At 40.9% G+C, this 27,492-nt stretch overlaps 1 protein-coding gene across 7 annotated transcripts in view; it reads left to right on the top strand.

Moving 5' to 3' along the window:
* The window catches only part of TNFRSF19 (TNF receptor superfamily member 19), a 105,811-nt gene that overhangs the window by 67,833 nt on the left and 10,486 nt on the right, over positions 1-27,492 (top strand). For 6 of the 7 annotated variants that reach the window (XM_050767101.1, XM_050767097.1, XM_050767100.1 and 3 more), the window contains exons 6-7: positions 20,924-21,088; positions 22,248-22,373. In XM_050767101.1, coding sequence (XP_050623058.1) covers positions 20,924-21,088; positions 22,248-22,373 — 291 coding nt within the window. The remainder of the gene's footprint in view (positions 1-20,923; positions 21,089-22,247; positions 22,374-27,492) is intronic. The other variant, XM_050767103.1, reaches the window with a different exon arrangement.

A 27,492-nucleotide genomic window follows, 5' to 3' on the forward strand; every position in this document is an offset into this window, starting at 1 on the left:
TTATCTTGTCCATCTGTAATTTGCTTTTGTCCTGTTGAGAAGAAATAAGAGCTGTTTAGTTCAACAATTAATTTTTATTTTCTGGATGGAAACATTCACATTTTATACTAATAAATAAAAACCAGTCAAATTTAAGGAAATTTTAAGGCCAGGTGTGGTGGCTTACACCTGTAATCCCAGCACTTTGGGAGGCTGAGGAGGGTGGATCACTTTAGGTTAGGAGTTCGAGACCAGCCTTGCCAACATGGTGAAACCCTATCTCTACTAAAAATACAAAAATTAGCTGAGCCTGGTGGTGTGGGCCTGTAATCCCAGCTACTCAGGAGGTTGAGACAGGAGAATCGCTTGAACCTGGGAGGCAGTGGTTGCAGTGAGCCCAGATCATGCCACTGCACTCTAGCCTGGGCAACAGAGCAAGGCTCCATCTCAAAAAATAATAAAAAAAAATTTAAATTCTTTACCACTTACTGTTGATCACAGAGCCAAGAATGAGTTGGTAACCACTCAGTTTCGGTGCTCTTGGGTGACCGCAGGCGTTGGGTACACCAATTCATATAGCCCCCGTAGCAAGTGTCCTTGGGGACACCAATTCATGACATAGCTCCTTTCCTTTGCCTCCCCTCAGGAGCCCTGCTGTGCACAGCTATAGCCACATGCCAAGGGGATTTGTCCTACCCTTTCCCTGGAGTGCCCCACCAGTGTTAGGAGCAGACTATGAAAGATTATAGCTCTTGGAGTTCATGCTTGGTGCTTCTTCCCTAGGTAGCTCCCCAGCCAATACCACCTGGCACAAACCAGACAGGCCCCCCGGAAGATTTGGCCAGCAGGGCAGTGGTCTACGTGCCCTGGCCCGGCCCTGGAGGGTGCGGGTGATAGCAAGAACTGAGGCAGTGGTGGGAGGGAGGGAGAGAAGGAGAGAGCCCAGAGGATTTGGAAAGATCATTTCCAAGCACTGCACATGGCTGGATTTGAAAGGTATGCTAAAATTGTTCTTTATTTTTCTAGCAATTGAAATACAAAGGACTTATTATTGCAGTCAGAATGAATGATGATACTGTGGAGTTTGGCTTAGGAACAAAACAAAACTCTGTTGACATGAGCACAATACTCTGTGCTCAGGTTAGTAAGGACTCACTTTGTAGTCTCAGGCAGCATTGATACCTGACTAAGACACTGTAGTGCTGTCAAGCCAAGCAGTGGAGACTTCTGGGTGGTGCTGACCTGCAAGAGAAAGGGGTTTGGCTGCCCGAGAGGCTGTGTTATAAAACATGCTGTGGGAGGCCGTTTGTGTAGCTGGGGGAAGTTCACAATGGAAAATAATGGTCTTGATTGGACAGGGAACCAGTCCCATATCTACACACTCCAAATAGAGACTTGGTGACTTCTAGCTTACTTTTAAAAATCCATTTTAGTAACCAAACAGGATACTAATAGAGGTCAGAAAATGTAGCTAGCTGTGTTAATGAGAAGAATTAGAAACTGCCAGATTTCTATGTAACTTCATGCTGCCGGCTCATCGCCAAGTAAGTGCTTTGACAGCCTTCCTCGACTACTAACCTGCACCCAGCTTGGAGTGAGAGTGTGGTTCTCTCTAGTTAAAACTAAAACAAACAGTCAAAGAGAGAGGAGAGAGAGGCACCAGATGAGCTGATCTTTCTGGTTATAAACGCCAGGCTGGGCCAGGTGGCTTCCTGTCGTCCTTCTCCTGACCACCTCTCCTACACCTTCTCCTTTCAAGTAGGCCTTTGCCTTCCCATGTTGGCAAACTGCTTGCCCAAGATGTTCACGCGAGCACCACCAATCCATTCTTTGAATGAATTAAATCAGATGGGCTTGTCTACGAAGATAATTCTCATATGCTCCTCTCGCCACCCGTTTTTTCCTGCCATAATTTTGCAGTAAGTGAGGGAGACCATTTGAATGTCGATAATAGAACTAGAAAACATAGGTCCAAGGAAATACAGGTTTCTTCTCTGCCTTTTTTTTTTCAGGTTCATTTCTATCAATCTCCTTTCCTTCAGTGCCTCTTTTCTTGCATGTATTTTAAATATGTGATGTTATTTTTTCTTAATGTTCATTAATGTTGCTATTTTCTTGTTGCTACATAGTTAATAAGTCCAAACCCAGGTCTTAGTGCCCAAGCAGCGAGGGAGGAAATAGTCATGCTGTTTTAGTTCATGTAATAAAGGCCTCCGGGAAAGATTTTGGAATCTTTGTACAAAAATTACACTCAGTTATGGTACTATCAGCTGTGTCTCGCCTGTGCAGAATTCTCTAATGATCTATTGAAGGAAAATCTTATAAATACAGATCCTGGGCTTGTTTTCCATATCCCTTGAGTGAGAACATTTACCATGATGACTTCTTTAAAACTTTGGCAGGAGGCATCTCAGCTTTGTATTCTGAGAGCTGTCTTATGTAATTGACAAATAATTAAATGTTTTCTTATTTGCGGATGAAGGATTTTCTTTTTTGGCAAGGGATGGAGTCTGGCTCTGTCACTCAGGCTGAAGTGCAGTGACGCAATCTCAGCTCATTACAACCTCTGCCTCCTGGGTTCAAGCGTTTCTCCTGCAGCTTCCCAAGTAGCTGGGATTACAGGTATGCACCAACACACCCGGCTAACTTTTTGTACTTTTAGTGGAGATGGGATTTCACCATGTTGGCCAGGCTGGTCTTGAACTACTGACCTCAAGTGATCCACGCGCCTCAGCCTCCCAAAGTGCTGGGATTACAGGTGTGAACCACTGCGCCTGGCCAGGATTTTCTTAGTAATGACTTTACCATTTCATTAATGATATTCCTTGAGTTTAATTATTTTGCTAATTGTTGCTTATTATTATGTAACATTGCTTCATGTTACCAGTGAAGAAATAGTTTTGGTGAAGTCCTTTGAGATCCTTAGATAAATGTACAGATGCTGCTTGACCTATGACAGGGCAACATCCACATACATTTGTCGCAGATTGAAGATGTAAGTCAAAAATGTTAGTACGCATAATCTAACGAAGAGCGTCACTTACCCTAGCCTAATTTAAACGTGCTCAGAACACTTATATTAGCCTACACTTGGGCAAAATCATCTAACGTAAAGCCTATTTTATTAGAATGTTGAAAATCCCATGTAACTTACTAAATACTGTATCATACACTGTCAAAATTGCAATGGTTTTACACTATTGTAAAGTCAACAAATGTTAGATTGAACCATCATTAAGTCGAGGATTATCTGTAACAGTGCCCATGCCTTTATAAGAAAGAGGTCTAAACTTCTGGAACAGATTATTTTGGTTTGTTTTTAATCATTAATTCTCCTTCTTAACTTTAGTACTTGAGGGCTATGGGGATACATGCATCAACAATTAGTTGCAAGTCACTCATTCCATCACGTTTTCAAAGGCCTATCCACTATATAGGTGATTTCAGTTAAGAGACAGTCCGGATTCCGACATAATCATTATAATGTCTTGATTCTGAATAATAATTGGAGAAAGCATGACTAACACTTAGGCAGTTTACTGGGTGCCAGGTTCCATGCTAACCCTTTATGTGCAGCACTTCATTCAGCTCTCACAAAAATCCTGTGAAGTACATATTGTTATTTCTTGGTTTTACCAGTAAGGAAACTGAGGCAAGAGGCTGTTATTTGCTGGTGGTTACACAGCCAGTACATGCAAAGCCAGGGGGTAAACCCAGACTGTTGGCTGCAAAGCTGTTAACCATTACTATGCAGCAGCTTCCAGTAAGTTTTAAAGCCAGGAAAGAGGGAAGGAAAGAGGGATGATGGCCTGTTGATGTGCTTGTTATACATGGACCAGTAGAGGGAAGCTTTATGTAAATCTTTTTAAAAATTTTTAACTATGATCACTCAGAACCTGAATGCTTAAATTTATCAATAAGCAATGCTTCCAGTTTTTTGTCAGTATATATTTACCCCAGAGCTCCAGCAAAAAAATCAGGTCAGGTCTTTGGAATAGATGTGTTTCCAGTTTCCTCCTCATTGAGCAAAATCAGGTTCATGTAAGCACAACTTTAATGTGTGTTCACAGGCACATGAAAATTTACCACATCAATTCTGCTAATGCAGTTTTTTCATACATATATTAATTTATCTAGACAGTGCTGCCATTTTCTGCTTCATCAGTAGGTGTAATTAAAAGCAACTGTTCTTTGTAATTAATATGTTGATATTGCATTCTTATCTTTAACCCTTTGATCCAGAGTAATGTTCTGTCAGTACCAAACTAATAACAATAAACTTGTCTCTCTCTCTCAGAAGAGATTTAAAGCCACTGGCTATTACCTAAGATTTTCCAAGAGCAGAGATAAAGTAGCATCTAAGAACTGATAGAGTAAGAAGTTGTTATTTAAAGAAGTTTCTACTCTTCTAATAGCATACCTCTTCTGTTTTATAAATTCAGCAACATGTTTTGATGAAAGCTCTCGTGAATGCACTGGAGAGCTTTGATTCACGTAATTGCAAGATTTGGACCTTTCTGCCTATAATTCAGAAGATAAAAATGGGATAATGCAAACCATTTTGGAACATTAGCTGTAATTCTGTCTCTTTGAATACCGTGTAAAAGGGAGTAATGTTTATTGATAATCTAAAGGAAACTTTTTAAAGTGACTCTTCTAAGAACTTGAGAATTAAAATAAATGTGAGAGGAACCAAGTGCTTTAAATTTCAGAACAGATATAAACATCTCCTCCACTTTCACGAAGGACATTTCACATTTTCTTCCTGGTTTTCTTCCAACACACAGTAACAGGCTGAGGATGGCAATAAAACAATGATGGGCAGGCAGCCAGAGGAAAGCAGAAATAGTTAAATCAGAATTGCCGGATGGCGAAGAGGTGCGAAGATCCTCCATGGGGTATCTCCAGGGCGAGTCCTGCTCTGTGTGGTTCTAAATAGCTAAATAACCTCCACCCCTCAGTGCCCCAGTTGAGATCCCAGCAGTGCCATTGTAATGTGCATTTGTTTTGTTCCAGGGATAGTCTTTCATCTTTTACATTTCACTTTACTGACCCTGGCTCACAGCATTTAGACACAAGTTCATACAACAATCTAAGTGGGAAAAAAAGATATAAAAGTTTACCTCTTGGGGTGAGTTCTGCTCACAATGAAAGCATAGTTATGAATCACCAGTATTAATAGTAAAACAGAGACAGCTTGGGGCCACCTTAGGGTTCTGCCTTGATTCACTTACATTTTAAATCACAAAAGGGCTGATAATTAGGGCAGTGCCTACCAAGGGAACTTAAAAGAAGAGTCAAGCTCAGAAGTTCTGTATTTATAAACCAGTGTTACAACATTGCTCACCCATAGGGAAAAAGCTTGCATAGCTGTACTGGTTTTGATGTGCCCTCAGTTTGATATGGTTTCGCTATGTCCTCACCCAAGTCTCATCTTGTAGTTCCCATAATCTCCACATGTTGTGGGAGGGACCCAGTGGGAGATAATTGAATCATGGGGGCAGTTTCCTTCATCCTATTCTCATGATAGTAAGTTTGTTCTCTCAAGATCTGATGTTTTATAAGGGGCTTTTCCCCCTTTGCTTGGCATCCCTCCTTCCTGCCACCACGTGAAGGATGTTTGCTTCCCCTTCCAGCATGATCGTAAGTTTCCTGAGGCCTCCCCAGCCATGCTGAACTGTGAGTTAATTAAACGTCTTTTCTTTTTAAATTACCCAGTGTCAGATTTGTCTTTATTAGCCTCATGAGAACAGACTAATACACAGTTCAAAAAAGAAACTCAGTGAAAACGATATCAGGCACTAGCTTGGAAACTCGGCCCTCAGCATATTTGAGGACTGTGGTCTGACATGATGGACTTTCGCTTCTACTTTGTGCAGGAGAACTGCGGTGAGCTGTCCTAAACACAGACGGTAGGAAATAGGCTGGCCTGTATGTCTGCCAGTCTCAGACGCTGGTGAGCAGAGATAGTAACCCCCTGTGTATCTATATATATTTGGGTGAAGCTTCAAAAGTAACATAACAATGATTCCTTAGGAAACAGATGCAAATCCTGCTGTAATCCTTCTGTGATCCTCTGTTTGAAAAACAATACTTTCTTACTCTAAACAACCCACTTCAGTAATGGATCACCAGTACTCTTAATTCCACTGAGCTCTGCTCCTCTTACTTTGTGACATCACATTTTCAGATCACATTTTGGTTTCATTTTAGCTCAGAATCATTCGATAATAAATTTGTAAGGGGCTACAATGGGCAGGGTCACTGATTTTTTAAAAATCACCCATCTTTTTCTTCAGAATGTACAGATTTGTTTTCTGTAACTAATCTCTAAAATAAAATATCTTGATGGAGCCTACCTTTTTTTTTTGAGACAGAGTCTCACTCTGTTGCCCAGGCTGGAGTGCAGTGGTGTGATCTCAGCTCACCACAACCTCCGTTTCCTGGGTTCAAGGGATTCTCGAACCTCAGCCTCCTGAGTAGCTGGGATTACAGGTGTGCGCCACCATGCCCAGCTAATTTTTGCATTTTTAGTAGAGATGGGTTTTCGCCATGTTGACCAGGCTAGTCTCAAACTCCTGGCATCAAGTAATCTGCCTGCCCTGGCCTCCCAGAACCCTGGGATTACAGGTGTGAGCCACTGCGCCTGGCCCGTTGTAGCCTACTTATTTAAGAATCAGAAGAACTGAGCCACTGCGCCTGGCCCATTGTAGCCTCTACTTATTTAAGAATCAGAAGAACTGAGCCACTGCGCCTGGCCCGTTGTAGCCTCTACTTATTTAAGAATCAGAAGAACTCATCTTGCAAAGCCTTGGCTTATTTATGTCTTTCTTGAAATGTGTTCTTTATCCTTTGCTTGTTTTCTTCTTATCTCAGAGGCTGACTCCTCCTCTATCTGACTTCCTAATTTCAAAGCCTACCTGCATTTTGCCCTAGGTCCTCTTCTTTACACTGTACATGCATAGGTGATCTGATCAGTTCCTGGCTTTGGACGTTATCTATGCACTGATGCTTTTTGAATTTATATCTGCAGCTACAATCTCTTTTCTGCCTCAGTTTTGTATGTCCAGCTGCTGGCTTAACAGATCGACATGGATACATAGGCATCTCAGACTTAACAATTAAAATGTTTTATACCTCCTTCCTCCCTCCAGCAAACCCATGGTCCCTCAAAACTTCACCATCTCCATAAATTAATAGACAGCACCTAATTCACCCAGTGGTTTACTGTAAAACCTAGGCATCATCCTTGATTCTGCCTTTCCTTGCACCTGACTCACAGTCCATCAGTGTATGCAAATACTCTTAGAACAAACAGTTCTCAAATCAAGCCAACTGACAATACCTCCATGACTGTAATCTTTTTTTTTTTTTTGAGACGGAGTCTCGCTCTGTCGCCCAGGCTGGAGTGCAGTGGCCGGATCTCGGCTCACTGCAAGTTCTGCCTCCCGGGTTTACGCCATTCTCCTGCCTCAGCCTCCCAAGTAGCTGGGACCACAGGCACCCGCCACCTCGCCCGGCTAGTTTTTTTGTATTTTTTTAGTAGGGACAGGGTTTCACCGGGTTAACAGGATGGTCTACGATCTCCTGACCTCGTGATCCGCCCGTCTCGGCCTCCCAAAGTGCTGGGATTACAGGCTTGAGCCACCGCGCCCGGCCTATGACTGTAATCTTAACCCAAGCCATCACCATCATCATCTGGAACAGTGCGGCGCCCCCAGGCCTGCACTTTCTCTCTTTCCCTCCCCAGTCAGCGGGCAGTGATCTTTCTGAAGTGGAAGGTAGAAACTGCCACCCTCCACCCTGAAGTTCCCCCAGTCACTTCCTATTAGCTTTCTTTTTAATTGTGGGAAAACATATATCACATAAAATTAGCCACTTCAGCCTTTTTTTAAGTGTACAAATCAGTGATACTAATAACATTCATGATATTGTGCAGCCATCAGCGCTAAGCTACTTCCATATCTCTTTCATCACCCCAGACAGAAGCTCCACACCCATTAAACAAAAGCTCACTGTGCCTCCCTTGCCCTACCCCTGGTAATTTATAATATACTTTCTGTCTCTATGAATTTGCCAGTTCTAGGTATCTCTTATAAGTGGAATTATATTAATATTTGTCCTTTTGTGTCTGGCTTATTTCATTTAGCATAATGTTTTCAAGATTCATTCGTGTTGTGGTATATATCAAGTTTTCTTTCCTTTTGAAGGCTGAATAATATTCCACTGTATGTCTGTGCCACATTTTGTTATCCAGTCATCTGTTGATGGACGACTGGATTGTTTCCACCTATTGGCTATAGTGAATAATGCTGCTATGAAGATATACAAGTATTTGATTCCTCATTTTCCATTCCTTGGGGTATATGCCCAGGAGTGAAATTGCTGGGCTGTATGGTAACTCTGTGTTTAACATTTAGAGGACTGCCAAATTGTATCCCACAGCAGCTGCACCAGTTTACATTCTCACCAGTAACAGTCATACATTTTCACACAGGTCCCAATTTCTCCACTTCTCCACCAAAACTTGTTATTTTCTATTTTTTAAATTATAGCCATCCTAATGGGTATGAAGTGGTATCTCATTATATCTGGATTTATATTTCCCTAATTATTAATGGCGAGCATCTTTTCATGTGCTAATTGGCCATTAGTATGTCTTTGGGTAAATGTCTATTCAAATCCTTTGTTTACTTTTAAATTTGTTTGTTTCTGTTGTTGAGTTGTAGGAGCTCTTTATATATTCTGGATATTAAATCCTTACCAGATAAATGAATTGCTAATATTTTCTTCTACTCTGTGGGCTGTCATTTCATGTCCTTGATGGTGTCCTTTAAAGCACAAAAGTTTTTAATTTTTGTAAAGTCCAATGTATCTATTGTTTTCTTCTGTTTCCTTTGCTTTTGGTGTACATTTAAGAAACCATTCCAAGCCCAAGGTCATGAAGATTTTCCTCTATGTCTTTTTCTAAGAATATTTATTTATTTATATATTTATTTAGAGATGGCGTCTCGCTCTGTCACCCAGGCTGGAGTGCAGTGGTGTGATCTTGGCTCACTGTAACCTTGAACTCCTGAGCTCAAATGATCCTCCTGTCTCAGCCTCCCGAGTAGCTGGGACTACAGGTGACACTACTATGCTCAGCTACATTTTTTTTTTTTAAATAGAGATGGGTTCTCGCAGCATTGCCCAGGCTAGTCTCTAACTCAAGCAATCCTGCCACTTCAGCCTCCCAAAGTGTTAGGATTGTAGGCATGAACTATTGTGCCCAGCTTCTTCTTAGAATTTTAGTTTCAGCTCTTGGATTTAGGTCTCTGATCTATTTTTAGTCAACTTTTAAATGTGGTGCGAGGTAGTCTTCAACTTCATTCTTTTGCAAGTGGACATCCAGGTTTCCTAACACCATTTTTTGAAGAGGCTTCCCTTTCCCCATTGAATGGTATTGGCACTTATATAAAAAAATCAGTTGACCATAAATGTACGGGTTTACTTCAGGATGGTCGATTCTGTTCCATTGGTCTATATGTCTGTCATTATTCCAGTACTATGCCCGGTTTTTTTGTTGTTGTTGTTTTTTGTTTTTGTTTTTTTTTAAATGTAGCTTTTGTAGTAAGGTTTGAAATTGGGAAATGTGAGTGCTCCATCTTTGTTCTTTTGTAAGATTATTTTGACTGTTTCAGGGTTCCTTGAAATTCCATGTGAATTTTAGGTTCCTTGAAATTTCATATGAATTTTAGGATAGGCTTTTTCACTTCTGTAAAAAATACCATTGAATTTTGACAGAAATTGCATTGAATCTGCATATCACTTTGGGTAGTATTGTCATCTTAACAACAGTAAGTTTTCGTCTATGAACATGGAAGGTGCTTCCATATATTTTGGTCTTCTTTAATTTCTTTCAACAGTGTTTGATAGTTTTGAGTGTACAAGTCTCGTACGTCCTTCGTTAAATTTATTCTTAAATATTTTAGTCTTTTTGATATTTTGTAAATGGAATTGCTTATCTCCTTCTTCAATTGTTCATGGCTAGAGTATAAAAATAGAGCTGATTTTTGCATGTTGATTTTGTATCCTGCAATGTTGCTGAATTCATTTATTAGTTCTAACAGTTTTTTGTGGAATCCTTATTGTTTTCAACATGTAAGATAATGTCTTCTACAAAAAGAGGGAGGTTTGCTTCTTCCTTCCCAATTTGGATGCTTTTATTTCTTTTTCTCGAGTAATTTCTCTGGCTAGGACTTCCAGTACCATATTAAGTAGAATTGGTAAACATGGGTATCCTTGTCTTCTTGATCTTGGGGGAAAGTAAGTGTTCAGTTCAGTCTTTCATCACTGAATGTGATGTTAGCTGTGAATTTTTAATATATGACCTTTATAATGTTAAAGAAGTTTCCTAGTTCATTGAGTGTTTTTATCATGGAAGAGTGTTAGATATTGTCAAAGGCTTTATCAGCATAAATAATTTTGTCGCGTATTTTTCCCCTTCATTTTATTATTGCTTATTGTATTGACTGACTTTTGTATGGTTAACTACCATTGCCTTCCTGGGATAAATCCCACTTGGTCGTGGTGTATAATCTTTTAATATGCTGCTGAATTCAGTTTGCTACTATTTTGTCGGTAATGTTTGTCTCTATATTTATAAGGGATCTTGAGCTGTAGTTTTTTTTCCTCATAGCACCTCTATCTGGCTTTGGTATGCAGCAATGCTAGCCTTGTAGAATGAGTTAAAAGTGTTCTCCCCTCTTCATTTTTTGGGATGAGTTTGAGAAGTACTGGAGTTAATTCTTCTTTAAGTATTTGGTTGAATTCACCAGTAAAGCTGTCTGGTTGTGGGCTTTTCTTTTTCAGGAAGTATTTGATTATCGATTCAATCTCTTCGGTTATATAGATCAATTCAGATTTTCTGTTTCTTCTTGTGTCTATTTTGTTAGTTTATGTGTTCCTAGGAATTTTTCCATTTTATATAATTTGTCCAATTTGTTGGCATATGACTGTTTATAGTATTTTCTTTTTTTTTTTTTTTTGAGACGGAGTCTCGCTCTACCGCCCGGGCTGGAGTGCAGTGGTCGGATCTCAGCTCACTGCAAGCTCCGCCTCCCGGGTTTTCGCCATTCTCCTGCCTCAGCCTCCCGAGCAGTTGGGACTACAGGCGCCTGCCACCTCGCCCGGCTAGTTTTTTGTATTTTTTTAGTAGAGACGGGGTTTCACCGCGTTAGCCAGGATGGTCTCGATCTCCTGACCTCGTGATCTGCCCGTCTCGGCCTCCCAAAGTGCTGGGACTACAGGCTTGAGCCACCGCGCCCGGCCAATATAGTATTTTCTTATAATCCTTTTTATTTCTGTAAAGACTTTAGTAATATTCTCTTTCATTTCTGAATTTAGTAATTTGACTATTCTAATTTTCTTAGTCTAAAGTTTTGTTGATTTTATTGGTCTTTTCAAAAAGTCAGCTTTTGGTTTTATTTTTTCCATTATTTTCCTATTCTCTAGTTCATTGATCTCTGCCCTAGTCCTCCTTACTTCCTTTCATTTGCTACCTTTTGGCTTAGTTTTTTTCCCATAATGTTTTAAAGTGGAAGGTAAAGTTATTGACTTTAGATCTTGCTGCATTTTTTAATGTAGGAATTTATTGATACAAATTTCCCTCTGAGCCCTGCTTTTGTTGTATTCCATAGTTTTGCTATGTTGTGTTTTTACTTTTATTCACCTCAGAGTATTTTCTAATTTTCTTTGTGATTTCTTCTTTGACCCATTGATTATTTAAGATTGTATTGTTGAATTTTCGTATATTTGTGACTTTTTCAGTTCTCATTCTCTCTTTGATTTCTAATTTCATTCCTTTATGATTGGAAAAGCTACTTTGTATGATTTCTGTCTTTTCAAACTTATGGACACTTGTTTTGTGACTTAACAGGTGGTCTATCCTGGAGAAGGTTCCATGTACACATGAGGAGAATGTGTATTCTGATGTTGAGTACCCCCTGTCATTCTTAGAATAGAATCCAAACTTCTCACAGTCACTGTAAATCCCTACAGGAATTGACCCCAGCCAGCTCTTCTGGCATAAAATCCCTCCATTCTTTCCTTAGCTCTTGCTTAGGAAGTATTTTTGACTGACTTATTAATTAACATAATCTTTAGTTTAATGGCAGTAATGTACCTTTTGATAGCATGTGAAACAAGTACATGATGTATCTTTGTGGAATGTTTTTAAATATGTGGAATAATCTTGTACATGAGTGCACAGCAGCACTATTCACAAGAGCCAAAGCTGGGAAAACCCAGATGCCCATCATCTGAGAAATGGCTAAACAAAATGTGGTGTATCTATACAATGGAATATTACTCAGTCATTAAAAAATGAAGCTCTGATACAAGCTACACCATGGATGAATCTTTAAAACATTATACTAAGTGAAAGAAGCCAGACATAAAAGGCTGTATAACACTGTATATCCATTTATATGACATATGCAGAATAGGCACGTCCATAGAGACAGAGAACAGATTAGGGCTTGCCAGGGGCGAGAGGGATGGGGGAAAGGGAGTGACCACTTAATGGGGATGGGATTTCCTTTTGGGGAAATAAGAATGTTCAGGAATTAGTGGTGATGGTGGCGTAACATTGTGAATGTATTCAGCTTCTTAATAGTAAATCTTATGTATATTTTACTATAATTTAAAAAATCAGTTCAATTTAAAAATTGTAGATATGGATATAAATGGAAGAACAAACAGAACAAGCTTTTTAAAAGAATAATATTTCTTTTGGTTATTGAAAAAGAAACAGAGTCCTAAGACTAAAGTCTAAAATTTAAAAAACATAAATGATGTAGGCTTATTCTTTCACATTTATCCAGTGTCAGAGTGCTTGGTATAAAGTGTATTTTACAAATTCAACTATTTTGTTTATTGGCAGACTCTGCAGTGGTACATCTGGAATTCATATGTTGAATATTGCACAGATATTTTTGCTTAACCAGTTTAGATGAACAAGATAAAGCTTATACTCCAGAAGTGTATGCTTGTCTCAGTTAAGATTGCAGAGAGCTCTTTGTTAATAATTTTTAAAGAACATGACTAGAAATAGATTGATCATCAGGTTTTAATTTTGTTAAACTTTTATTTGATTTGGGCTTTTTGGTGGTGGTGGTGCTGGTAGAAGAGCACAGAAAGCAATGGATTGAATTGTAGTTTACTTGAAGCAAATATGAAAAGTCAAAGATAAAATATTTCAGTGAAAAATATTTTTAAATGTCTCATTTTTGTGTTTATATTCCAGTACTTATTGCTAATTGAATTGCATGTGTCAAAACATAGTCACCAATAAGTAAAAATGCTTGCATTTCCAATTATGTTGGAGTTGCCAGAGTGATACACTATACAGCAGGAAACCAGATGTGTTATTTTCATGTGCTGAACTCTCTAATGAAAACCTAAGGCATTAATGAAATCTCAAAGGGGGAAGCCCAGACAGAAAGCATAACTAGTTCATTTACAACCTGATCTCCCCTACTACATTTATTTAATACTCATTTTATGATGGCACATAGACCTTTCAAATAACACTTAGAAATGAAGTTTATAAGCCATATGTTGTTTTTTACTATAATAAAATTCAATAGCCTCCTTAATCTAGGGTTTAGATAAAACAGGTTGGATTTGTAAAGCCATGCTTGTGTTTTAAATTAGGTCAAGCTATATTGTATATGTTACCTGATTAGAATATACTGGTCTATACAGAATCTGAACCAGTAATCCTTCACACTATAGTCTATCTTTTTTTTTTAAACTCTAAATGGTTGGGAAGAACATAGCATGCTTTTTATAAAAAAAAACATAAGTTTTAAGAGTCAAACTAACCTGAGCTCAGATCTAGATCCAGCCACCTAATGGTTGCTTGGCATGAAAAAGTGTGTTGAGATACATGTCGACGTCTCCATCTATGAGATCCTTTCCGCACAGGGTTATTGCAGCACCCAGAAAGTGGGTGTGTAGGGGCTGGCCCCTGCACCTGTGGTTATGTGGTCACTGTGATGGTATTGATGATAATTCAGCTACCTTTCTACAAAAGACAAATACAGTCTCCCGTGGTTAACTGCTCTCTAGGCACTCACTGTTTTCTCCATACCTCTGTCTACTGTTGGAGGGGAGTAAGTAAACATGTCAGATTAATACGACTAATTTGGTCAAATGATATCAACACTTCACTGTCCCCATTATCCAGCTCACCTGGTAGTTTCTGAAACTGGTCCCAAAGCACTTGCGTTGGACGAAGCGGTTCACCTCCTGAAGGCCTTCCCCTTTTCTTCTTTGGGCATTCATTATACGTCAGTCATCATTTTATATAGATTGTTAACTGAGATTACATTTGGCATATAATAAGATCCTTCTGTGATGACTCCATGAAGCGCTACTTAAAATGGACTAGAGAAGGCCAAGTTTTCGTTTGATATTCATTCCAAGGATGTGGTCAGCGGTCTACATGGATTATCTGTTGATCTATCTGAGCCACCCTTGCTCTCTCACACATGGCCTGATTAACTGCAAAGAGTAAGTGCTTGCAAACAAAACTGTTCTTTGCTCCAGTTGTCCCATCTGCACTGTCATTAGCTACGTAGCCCAAGGTGGAAGGTTATTAGACAACCAGTGAACACATCATTGGCGTAATCTCATCTAATTGATTGGACAAGTCCCCATTAAGTCACCTTTCTGGAATACTTGGGGTTTTTCCTTTTCTTTCATAGACGTTCATTCATTCTCTCATTTAACACATATTTATCAGGCACCAGCTATGTGCCAGGAACCCTTATAGATGTTAAAAATACAAGCAAACCTCCCTGCGCTTTCAGAGAGAGATGTAATTGGCTAGGATAAAGGCTAAGCTGCTGTAACAGAGACCCAGAAATATCGTGACCTCTTAAGATAGAAGTTTCTCTCTTATTTAGCATTTCAGCCTGGGAAAGCAGCTCTGCCACAGGATGTCTCAGAGCCCAGCTTCCTGCCCCTTGTGCTAAGCCAGCCTTAGACATCTGCTTCCCACAGAGAATCAAGGCTTGCCTGCTGCATTCACCTCCCTGCTCACAGTGAGGGGCACGTCTAGGTCAAGCAATGGCTCCCTGAGTGGAGGTGAGCCACACACAATGCACACCCCGTCGGCCCACTTTCCTCCCCACTGACGCAAACCTGGACATGGTCAGGCGCGGCTGCAGTGTGGCTTCTTGCTGGACCTAGCTTAACCACAAGCCTAGTGCGTGTGTTTGAGAAGCAGGATGGGATCTCCAGCTCCTACCTTGGGAGAGAATGACAGTGAACGAAACAAGTACACAAAATGTCAGATGATCCTCAGTGCTGTGAAGGAAGAGAAAGCAGGGCAGAGGGTAGGAAGTGCTCGGGAGAAACTGCAATTTTAAATAGAATGGTGGGAAGCCTCACTGAGGTGGTGACATTTGCGGAAGGACTCCGGCAGCTGAGGTGCAGTTCTTGTGGCAGGCTAGGGGAGCACTGCGGACAGAGGCACTGACAGGTGAGGAAGATCTGTGGGAGGGGCAAGGAGTGTGTTGTGGGATTTGCTTGTAGTAGGGGGCACATGCTTTGGACATGGTGAGTTGAAATGCGTCTTTATCCACGTGGAGGTGCCAAGTAGGCTGTGGGTTGTATGACTCTGGAGTTCGGGAGAGCAGATCAGACTGGAAAGAAAATTTCAGAGTACTGAAATCCAGTATCCGACTTCATCGTTCATGTAAATGCCATGCTCATTTCTGCAGGGAGAGCACAGCCAGGCCACAGTGGCCACGCTGTGTCCCCCCACAGGGGACTTTCTGGGCAGCAGATCTGTTGGAGTGTGCCTGGCAGCTGGTTCCGCAGGGGTTCACCTGCCCCAGTAGAATATTCAGGCCCTTCAGCCTCAGTGGGTCTTGGTGGCTGCACGAGGAGCCTGCCCAGGGAGGAAACTGAGATTAAGAGCTGTGAAAAAAAAGTCTTGTTTGTGACCAGGGTGGAAAGTGGCAAGAGCCAGGTTTTGGACACCAGTTCCCTTCCTCCCAAGCAGCCCCGCCTGAATGGGGCCCTTTGTTAGGAAAATTCTCCGGGAAGAAGGATGTTTTGTTGAGCAGGTTTTTAAACATTGCATAGTAGGAAGTTGGAGAGGTTAAGCAAGTAGGGAGTAGCAGCAGAAGGCAGAGGAGGGAGCCTGACAAGCCCAGGCGGAGTCCAGCTGTGACTGCCTGTGTGCATCCTTTCCCATTTCCCTCCCTACTCGGGCCCTTTCCAGATGCATCACCTCCACAGAATGCCCCCGTCCCTGCCCCAGGACACCCAGTCCTTGTTCAGCGTGCTCACTGCCCCCCACGTCTGATCACAGCGGCCCTTCATGCAGACACCGAGACCCACGGTAAGGCGGAGGACCCCGAACATTTCTATGGGCAGGTGACCTGCTGCGGAACCAGCTGCCATGCGCGCTCCGGCAGCTCTGCTGTCTGGAAAGCCCTGTGACTGCTCTGTGGCCTTGCCGAGTTCTCCCCACAGAAATGAGCAGGGCCCTTACGTAAACAAACAGGAGCTGTACTTTGGTTATCACTACCCAACAGAATGTTTTGATCTCAGAAGCTACCTGCATCTGTGGAGCAGTGCGGTCTACTGGAGGGGCCCAGAAGGCCTGGATCCAGTTTTCAAGCTGCCTCTGCTTTGCTGTGTAACCTTGAGCATGTGACTCAAGGTCGTGATTTTCTTGCGTATCAAATGAAGCTCATCCATGAACGCTCACCACTTTCCCTAGCGAGGAGGGTGAGGCGCTGAAGGTGTGTTAGAGGCTGTCTCTGCAGACGCTAGTGGGCACGGTTTCACCACCTCTGTGGCTTGCAAATAGGTTCCTCATTTGCAGCATCTGAGAAGTTGCTCTTGCCTTTGTCCAGTGTGACAAGTGTCTCCAATATATGTATTTCAAGGCTTTCCAGCTATGCTTGAAGCTCTTTAGGGGATGGAATGTGGGGAGAGGATGTGGATTTCTGCACCTCGGTCTACTCCAAAGAAGCTCAGTTGGGACTTTATAAACACACTTGCCAGACTTGGCTGGAGACCTCCATTTCCTTTTCTTCTACTCAGATTTGCTCCAACTTTTTTAATGCCTTGTAGGATGTTGTACTCGGACACCCAGAACATAACTGTTCAGTTGAGTTGAACTCCTAAGGAGATGCATAATATAAAACTGAACCCATGTAGTGTAGGTAAAATGTAAGCTGAAAGAAAACAGTCCTTGCTCTGAAGTAAATTGCTAAAGGGTAGTGCTAAGATTATGGCGGAATTTGATAACTTAATTGGTTAGAGTAAGAAATATTTTGTATTCCGGAAAAGTTAAAAACTTTCCAAGGCATGTGGACATTCCTATTTCCACTTCTTCAGAAGTGCTGTCGGAATCCTAATAAGATACGGGCAGAATTCCTGGCTGGCATTCAGTCTGCCTAGTGAACTAGAACGGGGCATTTAATCAAGGCATGTGAGTGGAAAGAATCTTTCATCTCAGTATCATTGCCACAGGTTAGCAAAACAATACCTTTTCCTTTAGAGCAGATAAGTTCTTTTCTTAGGAATTATCAGCAATATCTCAATTAACAAAAACTTTGTAGAGTGGAAGCCACTTTATATAGCTAGTATAAATCTGCCCCCCCCCGACCAGTGCCTTATTTTTGGTTTTGCTTTGTTTTTGTTTTTTGCTGCTCAAGTCAAAAAGAATTACAAGAAAATAGTTTTTTTACTAGAAACTAAAAAGAATTAGTTTCTAGCCCTGTTCTAAAATCAAATGATATTCAGTCCAATCTCCTGTTTATGTCTACATTGCTATATGTGACAAAGCTAAAAATGATGAACCAAAAATGACGAACCCATTTCCTAGAAAAAAAGAATGTCTGCTCTAAGTGTTATCATAAACTTTTACATATAAGCAAGAATCAAGAAGGCAGTTTCCAGAGCCCTATTCCCATGAGGACTCTCTGAGGGTGTTTGAGTCAGTAAGATGCCTGTTGTTATCTATGCGTCAAAAATCAAGAAGTAAAACTTGTATATTTTTCTTGTTTGTTTTTAGATGCCACTGCCTGGGGAAATGTGTGGAGAAGGGGCATATTGGATGTACTGTTCCTTTAAAATTGATATTACTGTGGCAACTAGGTATCATTGGACACTATTGCGCCCTATAGTATATGTGTTAACAAGGCATGTTTAGAGAACATAAATCCTGAGTTACAAACTGCCAAATTAAGAAGGAAATCTCCACTTTGGGGACATTTTAACCTATCTGTAAGTTAGAGACAGTTCCTTTTATATTAAGGAAAATAAGTTGACGAATATATTTTAGAAGGATTTTAAACATTAAGAATGTAAAGGACTCTAATTATGATACTACTTTAACCCCAAATCCCTATTCTTACCAGGATTTTTCTGAATATCCAGTTCTGTGTCAATTGATGAGCTTCATGGTTACAACAGTTGGGAACTTTTAAGTCCTCCACTCAAATCATGTATTAAGCTTCATTTTTATGACAGCTCTTGCTAAAACCCCATATTGTGTAGGGCTGGGTTATTTGACCAAAAATTTACGCTAAGGAGACTCTTCTCACTCTGAAGTGAACGCCTTCCTCACCAATGTAAATGACAGTTTCCCACAGCTTCACCATTTCATCCAGATAGATAATGTTTTCATTTCCAAGTCACTTCCCCTTCTCTGTGGCTGCTATTTCAACTTGCGTGGGATGCAAGTTCCTCTCCAGTTATGCATTTTCAGTGTTTGCACAGCTGTGCTTGTGCTCATGTGTCCTTTTGTGACTCCGTCCACTGATAGAGGCTGTTTCAGATTAGATTTAATCTCTACCAGGTCAGGGGTGTGATTCTTTTTAACGTGCTGTATAATGAACATTTAGTGTGTGCCGTTTGCTTATTACAGTGCTCTATAGAGTTAGAAGTGATGAAATATATTCTGTGACTATTAAACATGTTTGCAAATAAATGTCCTTTAAAATGTATGATTGGATTCTGAGCCTGATTCATCCAAGCCCAAAACATACGGTGTGTGTGCCTTCCCAGGTGACAGTAAGAGACTTTCATACGTGTGGCCTGGAATCACTGAGACTGGAAATGCCAAGATCCATGCTCCGAGATGATAGTGCCTGCTCTCCTGTTTTTATGGTTCAGTAATGTTAACCCGAGTGTTTCTCTCTGGCTCCACCCTCCAGTGTCATACAGTCTTATTGGGAGTGAGGGGTGCGTAGCCAGGGAGGAGGAGAAAGGCACCAGCTGACAAATCGGCTTGTGTTTAGGTGCCAACTTGTACAAATACAGACACAGACCTTCAGTCTCTAGAGTTGCCGTGTCCATTATGATAGCCATTAGCCAGCCACGTGTGGCTACTGAGCATCTGAAGTGTGGCTCGTCTGAATTGAGGTGAGCTGTGTCTTTAGAACAACACTGGATTTTGAAATTTTAATACAAAATAGAGAATGTAAAATATGTCAATAATTTTTATATTGAATATATATTGAAATGCAATATTTAAGATATATTGGCTAAGTAAAATAGACTAAAATTAATTTTACCTGTTTCTTCTCTTTTTTTTATTATTGAGACAGTCTCGCTCTGTCATCCAGGCTGGTGCGTGGTGGTACAATCACAGCTCACTACAGCTTCATAGGCTCAAGGGATCCTCACAACTCAGCCTCCCAAAGTGCTGGGATTACAGGCATGAGCCATCGCACCTGGCCTCCCTTTTACGTTTTAAATTTGGTTTCTAGACAACCTGAAATGACGTGTGAAGCACACATTATACCTCTACTTGGAGTAATCCTCAGTTGAGGGGAGGCTCCCGTGGTGAGCGGCACCTGCCGGGGAAGCAGAGTGAGGGCGTCTCAGCTCACTCAGGGCATCTGCTTGGGAAAGAGAAAATGTTAACGGCCCCTCTAGGTAGATTTCATGCCCCTCTTAAATCCATTTCTCTCAGATTATTTTGGGGTTAGTTAAGTAGGATATGCTGTTTAACTGTACTGGATATAGATCTCTGATTTAAATGAGTTTGTTTATCCTGGTACCCTCAGGATAGTTTTAAAATGCTAATTATTATCATCATTACAGTGGCTAATGATTCTACAGCACAGCCAGTCCTACACAGTTTATATAACACCTGAGTCAGTCACTATTACCTCCATTTGAACAGACGGCAATTGAGACTCGAGTCAGTGTCTCAAGGTCATACAAGTAGAGGTTGACCCAGGCCATGGGGTTCAGAATCTGCCCTGAACCACAAAGCAGTACCACCCTCTAAAATAACATGTATTTCTCGACTTTCTTAGCACATGACTATGCCAGCCTTTCCATAGTGTAATAACAGTATTAACTCTTTTCTCCAAAACTTCGATGTTTTCCAGTAGTTAAACAGCTAAGGCATTCAGAGATGTTTACTGTCTCAAAAACTGGGGTCTACTGTAAGGTTCTGGATGATCCAACTCCTTGTTTTCCCCTCAAGTTGCCCCGAAAAGGATGCATGCATTCAGTCTGCTTAAAAATGTGGTGCAATTCCAATTAAATAAAAAACAGTAGTTCCCTGCCACATGTCAAGTACTGGGCAGCCAGAGATAAAGACGACAGACCCCCAGCTCACAAACAATTCTGCTCTGGTGGGGCTGAAGGCAGATTCTAGTAACGCGATGTGTCGAGGGCTGTGTGTCCGCAGTGCCATGGGAACAGAGGAGAGGGACACGCAGCACATTGTGGGGTGCGGGTAAAGGTGTCCCATTAAAGACATCTTCTGGGTGGAAGGGTGCTTGCGCCATCTTCAAATATCTCATGCTGGTTTTCTCACAGCATGGGAAGGCCACTGGTAAGGGTGCCCGCCAGCTTCGCCGTAAGCACTGCATCTGTGGTTGTTCAGAGCGTGCTGACCCCATTCCTGTGGTTTCAGGTGCCAGCAAGGTCAACCTCGTGAAGATCGCGTCCACAGCCTCCAGCCCACGGGACACGGCGCTGGCTGCCATCATCTGCAGCGCTCTGGCCACCGTCCTGCTGGCCCTGCTCATCCTCTGCGTCATCTATTGTAAGAGACAGTTTATGGAGAAGAAACCCAGCTGTAAGTTCTGAGCTCATTACATTTCTTAGCATTTGGGGGAAGGGCATTTATTACCATTGTCGTGCAAGTGTTCCACAAGAGACTTGGCTGAGACAAGCACCAGCGAGCTGTGAAAGAACACAGGGCATAAGAAACACGGGTGATCCCTGAACAGCAGAGGGCTAGGGGAACAGTTAAGAATCCACACGTCAGTGTTGACTCCCCGAAAACGTAACTACTAATAGCCTATTGTTGATGAGAAGCCTTACTGGTAAACAGTTAATACATCTTGTATATTTTGATGGTTTTTTTGGTTTTTTTCGAGACAGAGTCTGACTCCGTCACCTAGGCTGGAGTGCAGTGGCGTGATCTCAGCTCATGGCAACCTCTGCCTCCCAGATTCAAGGGATCGCCTGCCTCAGCCTCTGGAGTAGCTGGGACTACAGGCGCCCACCACCACGCCTGGATAATTTTCATATTTTTAGAAGAGATGGGGTTTCACCATGTTGGCCAGGCTGGTCTCGAACTCCTGGCCTCAAGTGATCCTCCTGCCTCAGCCTCCCAAAGTGCTGGGATTACAGGTGTGAGCCACTGCACCTGGCCTGTTATATGTATGATGCCGTGTATTCTTACATTAAAGTAAGCTAGAGAAAAGAAAACGTTACTATGAGAATCATAAGGGAGACAAAATAAGATTTACTCTTCATTAAGTGGAAGCCGATCATTGTAAAGGCCTTCATCCTCATCATCTTCACATTGAGTGGACTGAGGAGGAGGAGGGGTCGGCCTTGGTGTCTCAGGGTGGCAGAGGCTGAAGAAAATCTGTGTATAAGTGACCTGCACAGTTCAAACCCGCATTGCTCAAGGGTCACCTGTAGAACTCACTGAGGTTGCACAACTTTGTAAGGAGACTTAGAAGGCTGTGATGTCCCTGTGCCACTAGGCAAAAATAAAAATCATTGTCAGTAATGGCAACATTAGTACCCTACATTTTGAACTTTCTTAACAAATTATTTCATGTTTGTGCTTCCATATAAGAAGTCCTCAAACGTCAGAAGGATAGCTGACTTGTTCTTTAAAAATACGAAAGCTAGAATGGTACAGGTCTGCATTGGATGTTCACGGGACTGCCGTAGAGAGGAGACTGTGTTCCCTGACAGAGTTCTCACCCCTCACTTAGGGTCTCTGCGGTCTCAGGACATTCAGTACAACGGCTCTGAGCTGTCGTGTTTTGACAAACCTCAGCTCCACCAATACGCCCACAGAGCCTGCTGCCAGTGCCGCGGTGGCTCAGCGCAGACCTGCGGTAAGTTCAGCAGGGGAGCGCCCTTAGGAGGCCTGGAGGTGCCCAGAAGCTGAAGCAGCAAGAATTGGTCCCGGTTTATTCATCGCATCGCACAGCGAGGTGGCTGTGTTGAGTCTTCTAGTGAAAACTAATCTTGTTAGATTATTCTCCACCATCTCCTGTTGGTTTGGGTGTTTTGAGTCTCTTAAGTATTAAAAAGGAAACAAGCATCTCGTTAAAATCCTAGAATTTTTCAGCAACTTTTGGGGCATGTTTGTCATTCTTGTTTTGAGTCAGTTTATTTAAAATCACGGTAACCTTTGGTAGAGTAGGAGTTTATATCCTTTGCTGTCTGGTTGATTCAAACCAAACACTAATATGCCTATTTTAAAAATATGTCTATTTAAAAAAATATCTATTTTTAGAATTTCTTAAGAGAGAGGTGAGAAGTCCATTTCAAGGTTTTACACAAACCATAATTGTCCCTTGGACTACTGACAGAATGAAAGTTTAGGAAAGTGATTCAAAGGGAAACTGGTCTCTAACTTGGGCAAATAGGGGCAAAGGTAATACCAACTTTTTTTAAACTTTTATTTTAGGTTTTTGGGTACATGTGCAGGTGTGTTACATAGGTAAACTCGTGTTACACATTTCTTTATTTTACAGATTATTTAATCACCCAGGTATTGAGCCTAGTACCCAATAGTTACTTTTTCTGTTCCTCTCCCTCCTCCCATGCTCCACCTTCAAGTAGACCCCATTGTGTGTTGTTCCCTTCTTTGTATTCACGTGTTTTCATCATTTAGCTCCCGCTTGTAAGTGAGAACATATGGTATTTGGTTTTCTGTTCCCGCTTTAGTTTACTGAGGATAATGGCCTCCAGCTCCATCCATGTTCCCACAAAAGACACGATCTCATTCCTTTTATGGCTGCATAGTATTCCATGGCGTATATGTACCACATTTTCTTTATTCAGTCTATCATTGATGGACATTTAGGTTGATTCCATGTCTTTGCTATTGAGAATAGTGCTGCAGTGAACATTCATGTGCATGTGTCTTCATGGTAGGATGATTTATATATTTAGGTATATAACCAGTAATGGGATTGCTGGGTCAGGTGGTAGTTCTGTTTTTAGCTCTTTGAGGAATTGCCACACTGCTTTCCACAATGGCTGAACTAATTTACACTTCTACCAACAGTGTGTAAGCATTCCCTTTACTCTGCAACCTTGCCAGCATACGTTAGTTTTTGACTTTTGAATAATAGTCATTCTGACTGGTGTGAGATGGTATCTCATTGTGGTTTTCATTTGCATTTTTCTAATGATCAGTGCTGTTGAGCTTTTTATCATATGCTTGTTGGCCACATGTATGTCTTCTTTTAAGAAGTGTCTGTTCATGTCTTTTGCCCAGTTTTTGATGGGGTTGTTTTTCTCTTGTAAATTTAAGTTCCTTATAGATGCTGTATATTAGACTTTTATCAGATGTATAGTTTGCAAACATTTTCTCCCATTCTGTAGGTTGTCTGTTTACTCTGATGATAGTTTCTTTTGCTGTGCAGAACATCTTAAGTTTAATTAGATCCCATTTGTCAATTTTTGCTTTTGTTGCAATTGCTTTTGATGTCTTTGTCATGAAATCTTTGCCCATTCCTATGTCCAGGATGGTGTTGCCTAGGTTTTCTTTCAGGGTTTTATAGTTTTGGTTTGTACATGTAAGTCTTTAATCCATCTTGAGTTGGTTTTTGTATATGGTGTAAAGAAGGGGTCCAGTTTTAATCTTTGGCATATGTCTAGACAGTTATCCCAGGATTTATTGAACAGGGAGTCTTTCCCCATTGCTTTTGTCAATTTTGTTGAAGATCAGATAGTTGTACGTGTGTCGTCTTATTTCTAGACTCTCTATTCTGTTCCATTGGTCTATGTGCCTGTTTTTGTACTAGTACCATGCTGTTTTGATTACTGTGGCCTTGTAATATAGTTTGAAATCAGTTAACATGATGCCTCCAGCTAGGTATTGAAGGAACTGTATTTGTTCTTTTTGGTTAGGATTGCCTTGGCTAATTCAGGCTCTATTTTGGTTCCATATGAATTTTAAAATAGGTTTTTCCTAGTTCTGTGAAAAATGTCTTTGGCAGTTTGATAGTAATAGCTCTGAATCTGTTTGGGCAGTATGGCCACTTTAATGAAATCGATTATTCCTATCTGTGAGCATGTGATGTTTTTTCATTTGTTTGTGCCTTCTCTGATTTGTTTGAGCAGTGTTTTGTAATTCTCTTTCACCTCCCTGGTTAGCTGTATTCTTAAGTATTTTATTCTTTTTGTGGCAGTTGTGAATGGGATTGTCTTGCTGATTTGGCTCTTGGCTTGGCTGTTGTTGGTGTAGAGGAATGCTAATGATTTTTGTACATTTTGTGTCCTGGAACTTTGCTGAGGCTGTTTACCAGCTGAAGAAACTTTTGGGCAGAGACTGTGGGGTTTTCTAGATATAGAATCATGTCATCTGCAAACAGGGATAGTTTGACTCCCTCTCTTCCTACTTAGATGCCCTTTCTTTCTCTTGCCTGATTGCCCTGGCTAGGATTTTCCATACTATGTTGAATAGGAGTGGTGAGAGAGAGCATCCTTGCCTTGTGCCAGTTTTCAAGGGGAATGCTTCCAGCTTTTCCCCAGTCAGAATGATGTTGGCTGTGGGTTTGTCATAGATTGCTCTTATTATTCTGAGGTATGTTCCTTCAATACCTAGTTTATTGAGAGTTCTTAACATGAAGGGATGTTGAATTTTATTGAAAGTCTTTTCTGCATCTATTGAGATAATCACATGGTTTTGTCTTTAGTTCTGTTTAAGTGATGAATTGCGTTTATTGATGTGTGTATGTTGAACCAACCTTGCATCCCAAGGATGAAGCCTACTTGATCGTGGTGGATTAGCTTTTTTGATGTCCTGCTGGATTCCGTTTGTAAGTAGTTTATTGAGGATTTCTACATTGGTGTGCATCAGGGATATTGACCTGAAGTTTTGTTTGTTGTATCTCTGCCAGATTTGGGTATCAAGATGATGCTGGCCTCATCGAATGAGTTAGGAAGGAGTCTCTCCTCATTTTTTTGGAACAGTTTCAATGGGGATGGTACCAGCTCTTCTTTGTTCATGTGGTAGAATTTGGCTGTGAATCCATCTGGTCCTTGGCTTTTTTTGGTTGGTAGGCTATTTACTACTGATTCAATTTTGGAGCTCGTTTTTGTTCTGTTCAGGGAATCAATTTATTCCTGGTTCAGTCTTGGGAGGGTATATATGTCCAGGAATTTATCTGTCTCTTCTAAGTTTTCTAGTTTGTGTGTGTAGATGTTCATAGTAGTTTCTGATGGTTATTTTTATTTCTGTGGGGTCAGTGGTAACATCCCTTTTGTAATTTTTAATTGTGTTTATGTGGATATTCTCTCTTTTCTTATTAGTCTAGTTAGCAGCCTATTTCTTCAAAAAAACAACTCCTGGATTTTTAAATATTTTGAGTGGTTTTTCATATCTCAATTCTTTCATTTCAGCTCTGATTTTGGTTATTTCTTGTCTTCTGCTGGCTTTAGGGGTGAGGTGATTTGTTCTTGCTTCTCTAATTCTTTCTGTTGTAATGTTAGGTTGTTAATTTGAGATCTTTCTAACTTTTTTATTTGGGTGTTTAGTGCTATGAATTCCCTCTTAACCCTCCCTTAGCTGTGTCCTAGAGATTCTGGAATGTTGTATCTTTGTACTCATTAGTTTCAAAGAATTTCTTGATTTCTACCTTAATCTTAGTATTTACCCAAAAGTCATTCAGGAGTATGTTGTTTAATTTCCATGTAATTGCATGGTTTTGAGTGATTTTCTTAGTCTGTACTTCTATTTTTATTACACTGTGGTCTGCGAGTGTGTTTAATACTAATTTTCTTTGCTATGTATTTCTATTCCTTAGCATGTGTTCTTACACTTACACATCCCACTCCCCTGCCACCCTACCACCTCACCTCCTCTGCAAATTAAAACCCTCCATGGCCAACCACCCTCTCTACAAGTCTACCCCAGTTCCCCTGTCCTCTTATTACTTTACAGGTCTGTTAGCACCCATGGAAGCAATATTAATAGCACCATTTTGTCTAATAAGCCATCTGTATTTGTTTTAACCATATCCCATTAGATCCCATTAGATTGACTTGTCTTCTTGGAACTGTCTAATCAATCTTCTCAAGAAATTGTCAGTTAAGTGTTCCAATCTCATGTTGTATATATAGCCATGCATTGCTTTTATGCTAACCTTGTAGAGTGCACACAAACCTAGATGGGATAGCCTCCTACAGAGCTAGGCTATGTGGTGTAGCCCATTGCCCCAGGCTACAAACCTGTACAGCATGTGACTGCACTGAATACTGTAGACAGTTGCAATACGATAAGTACTTGTGGATCTAAACATAGAAAAGGCACAGTAAAAATATGGTATTATAAACTTCCGGGACCACCATGGTATTGTTGGGCCATCACTGAACAAAACATTGCTAGGCAGCATATGGCTATATAGAATAAGAAGCTTTCATTTTAATTCTTTTTCTGGTAGTTATTACTATCTCCTGTTTTAGGAATGGGTGAAGAATAAAATACAAGACTTTCTGTGGTGTGTGGATCTAGTTTTGCCTTTGTCTACACAGATAAGACCCTTAGACACTATTAATGGTGACTGTATGATCCTTACACACCCCCAAGCATTACATTTTCCTAGATATGATACCGTGGACACTGTTACTAGAGTTAGAAGTAGGAAAACTTTCTGGAGAAATGAACTCTAATTTTAAATTTTAAATGTCATAAAACGCAGTTGGTATAAACTCTGCCTCACCTTACTTCAGGCTGAGAAGAAAGATTAAATATACAGATGGCCTTGTTGCATGACCTCCTAACAGAACACTGGGGCCGGAAATGATCCCCAGGCCAACGCCCTGCGTCAGTGCAGCTTATTTCAAGTGCTTCCTCCTGAATGGCAGATCCTTTTTTCCCTTTACCTTTTTCTTTTGACATAATTTCAGGAATCTGACATAATTGCAGAAATATCGAAAGCGTAGAACAAAGAACCTCCCACCTGTCCTTTACTGAGATTCCCCAAATATTAACATGAT

Source organism: Macaca thibetana, chromosome 17, assembly GCF_024542745.1.
Source record: "Macaca thibetana thibetana isolate TM-01 chromosome 17, ASM2454274v1, whole genome shotgun sequence".
NCBI classification, from domain to species: Eukaryota; Metazoa; Chordata; class Mammalia; order Primates; family Cercopithecidae; genus Macaca; species Macaca thibetana.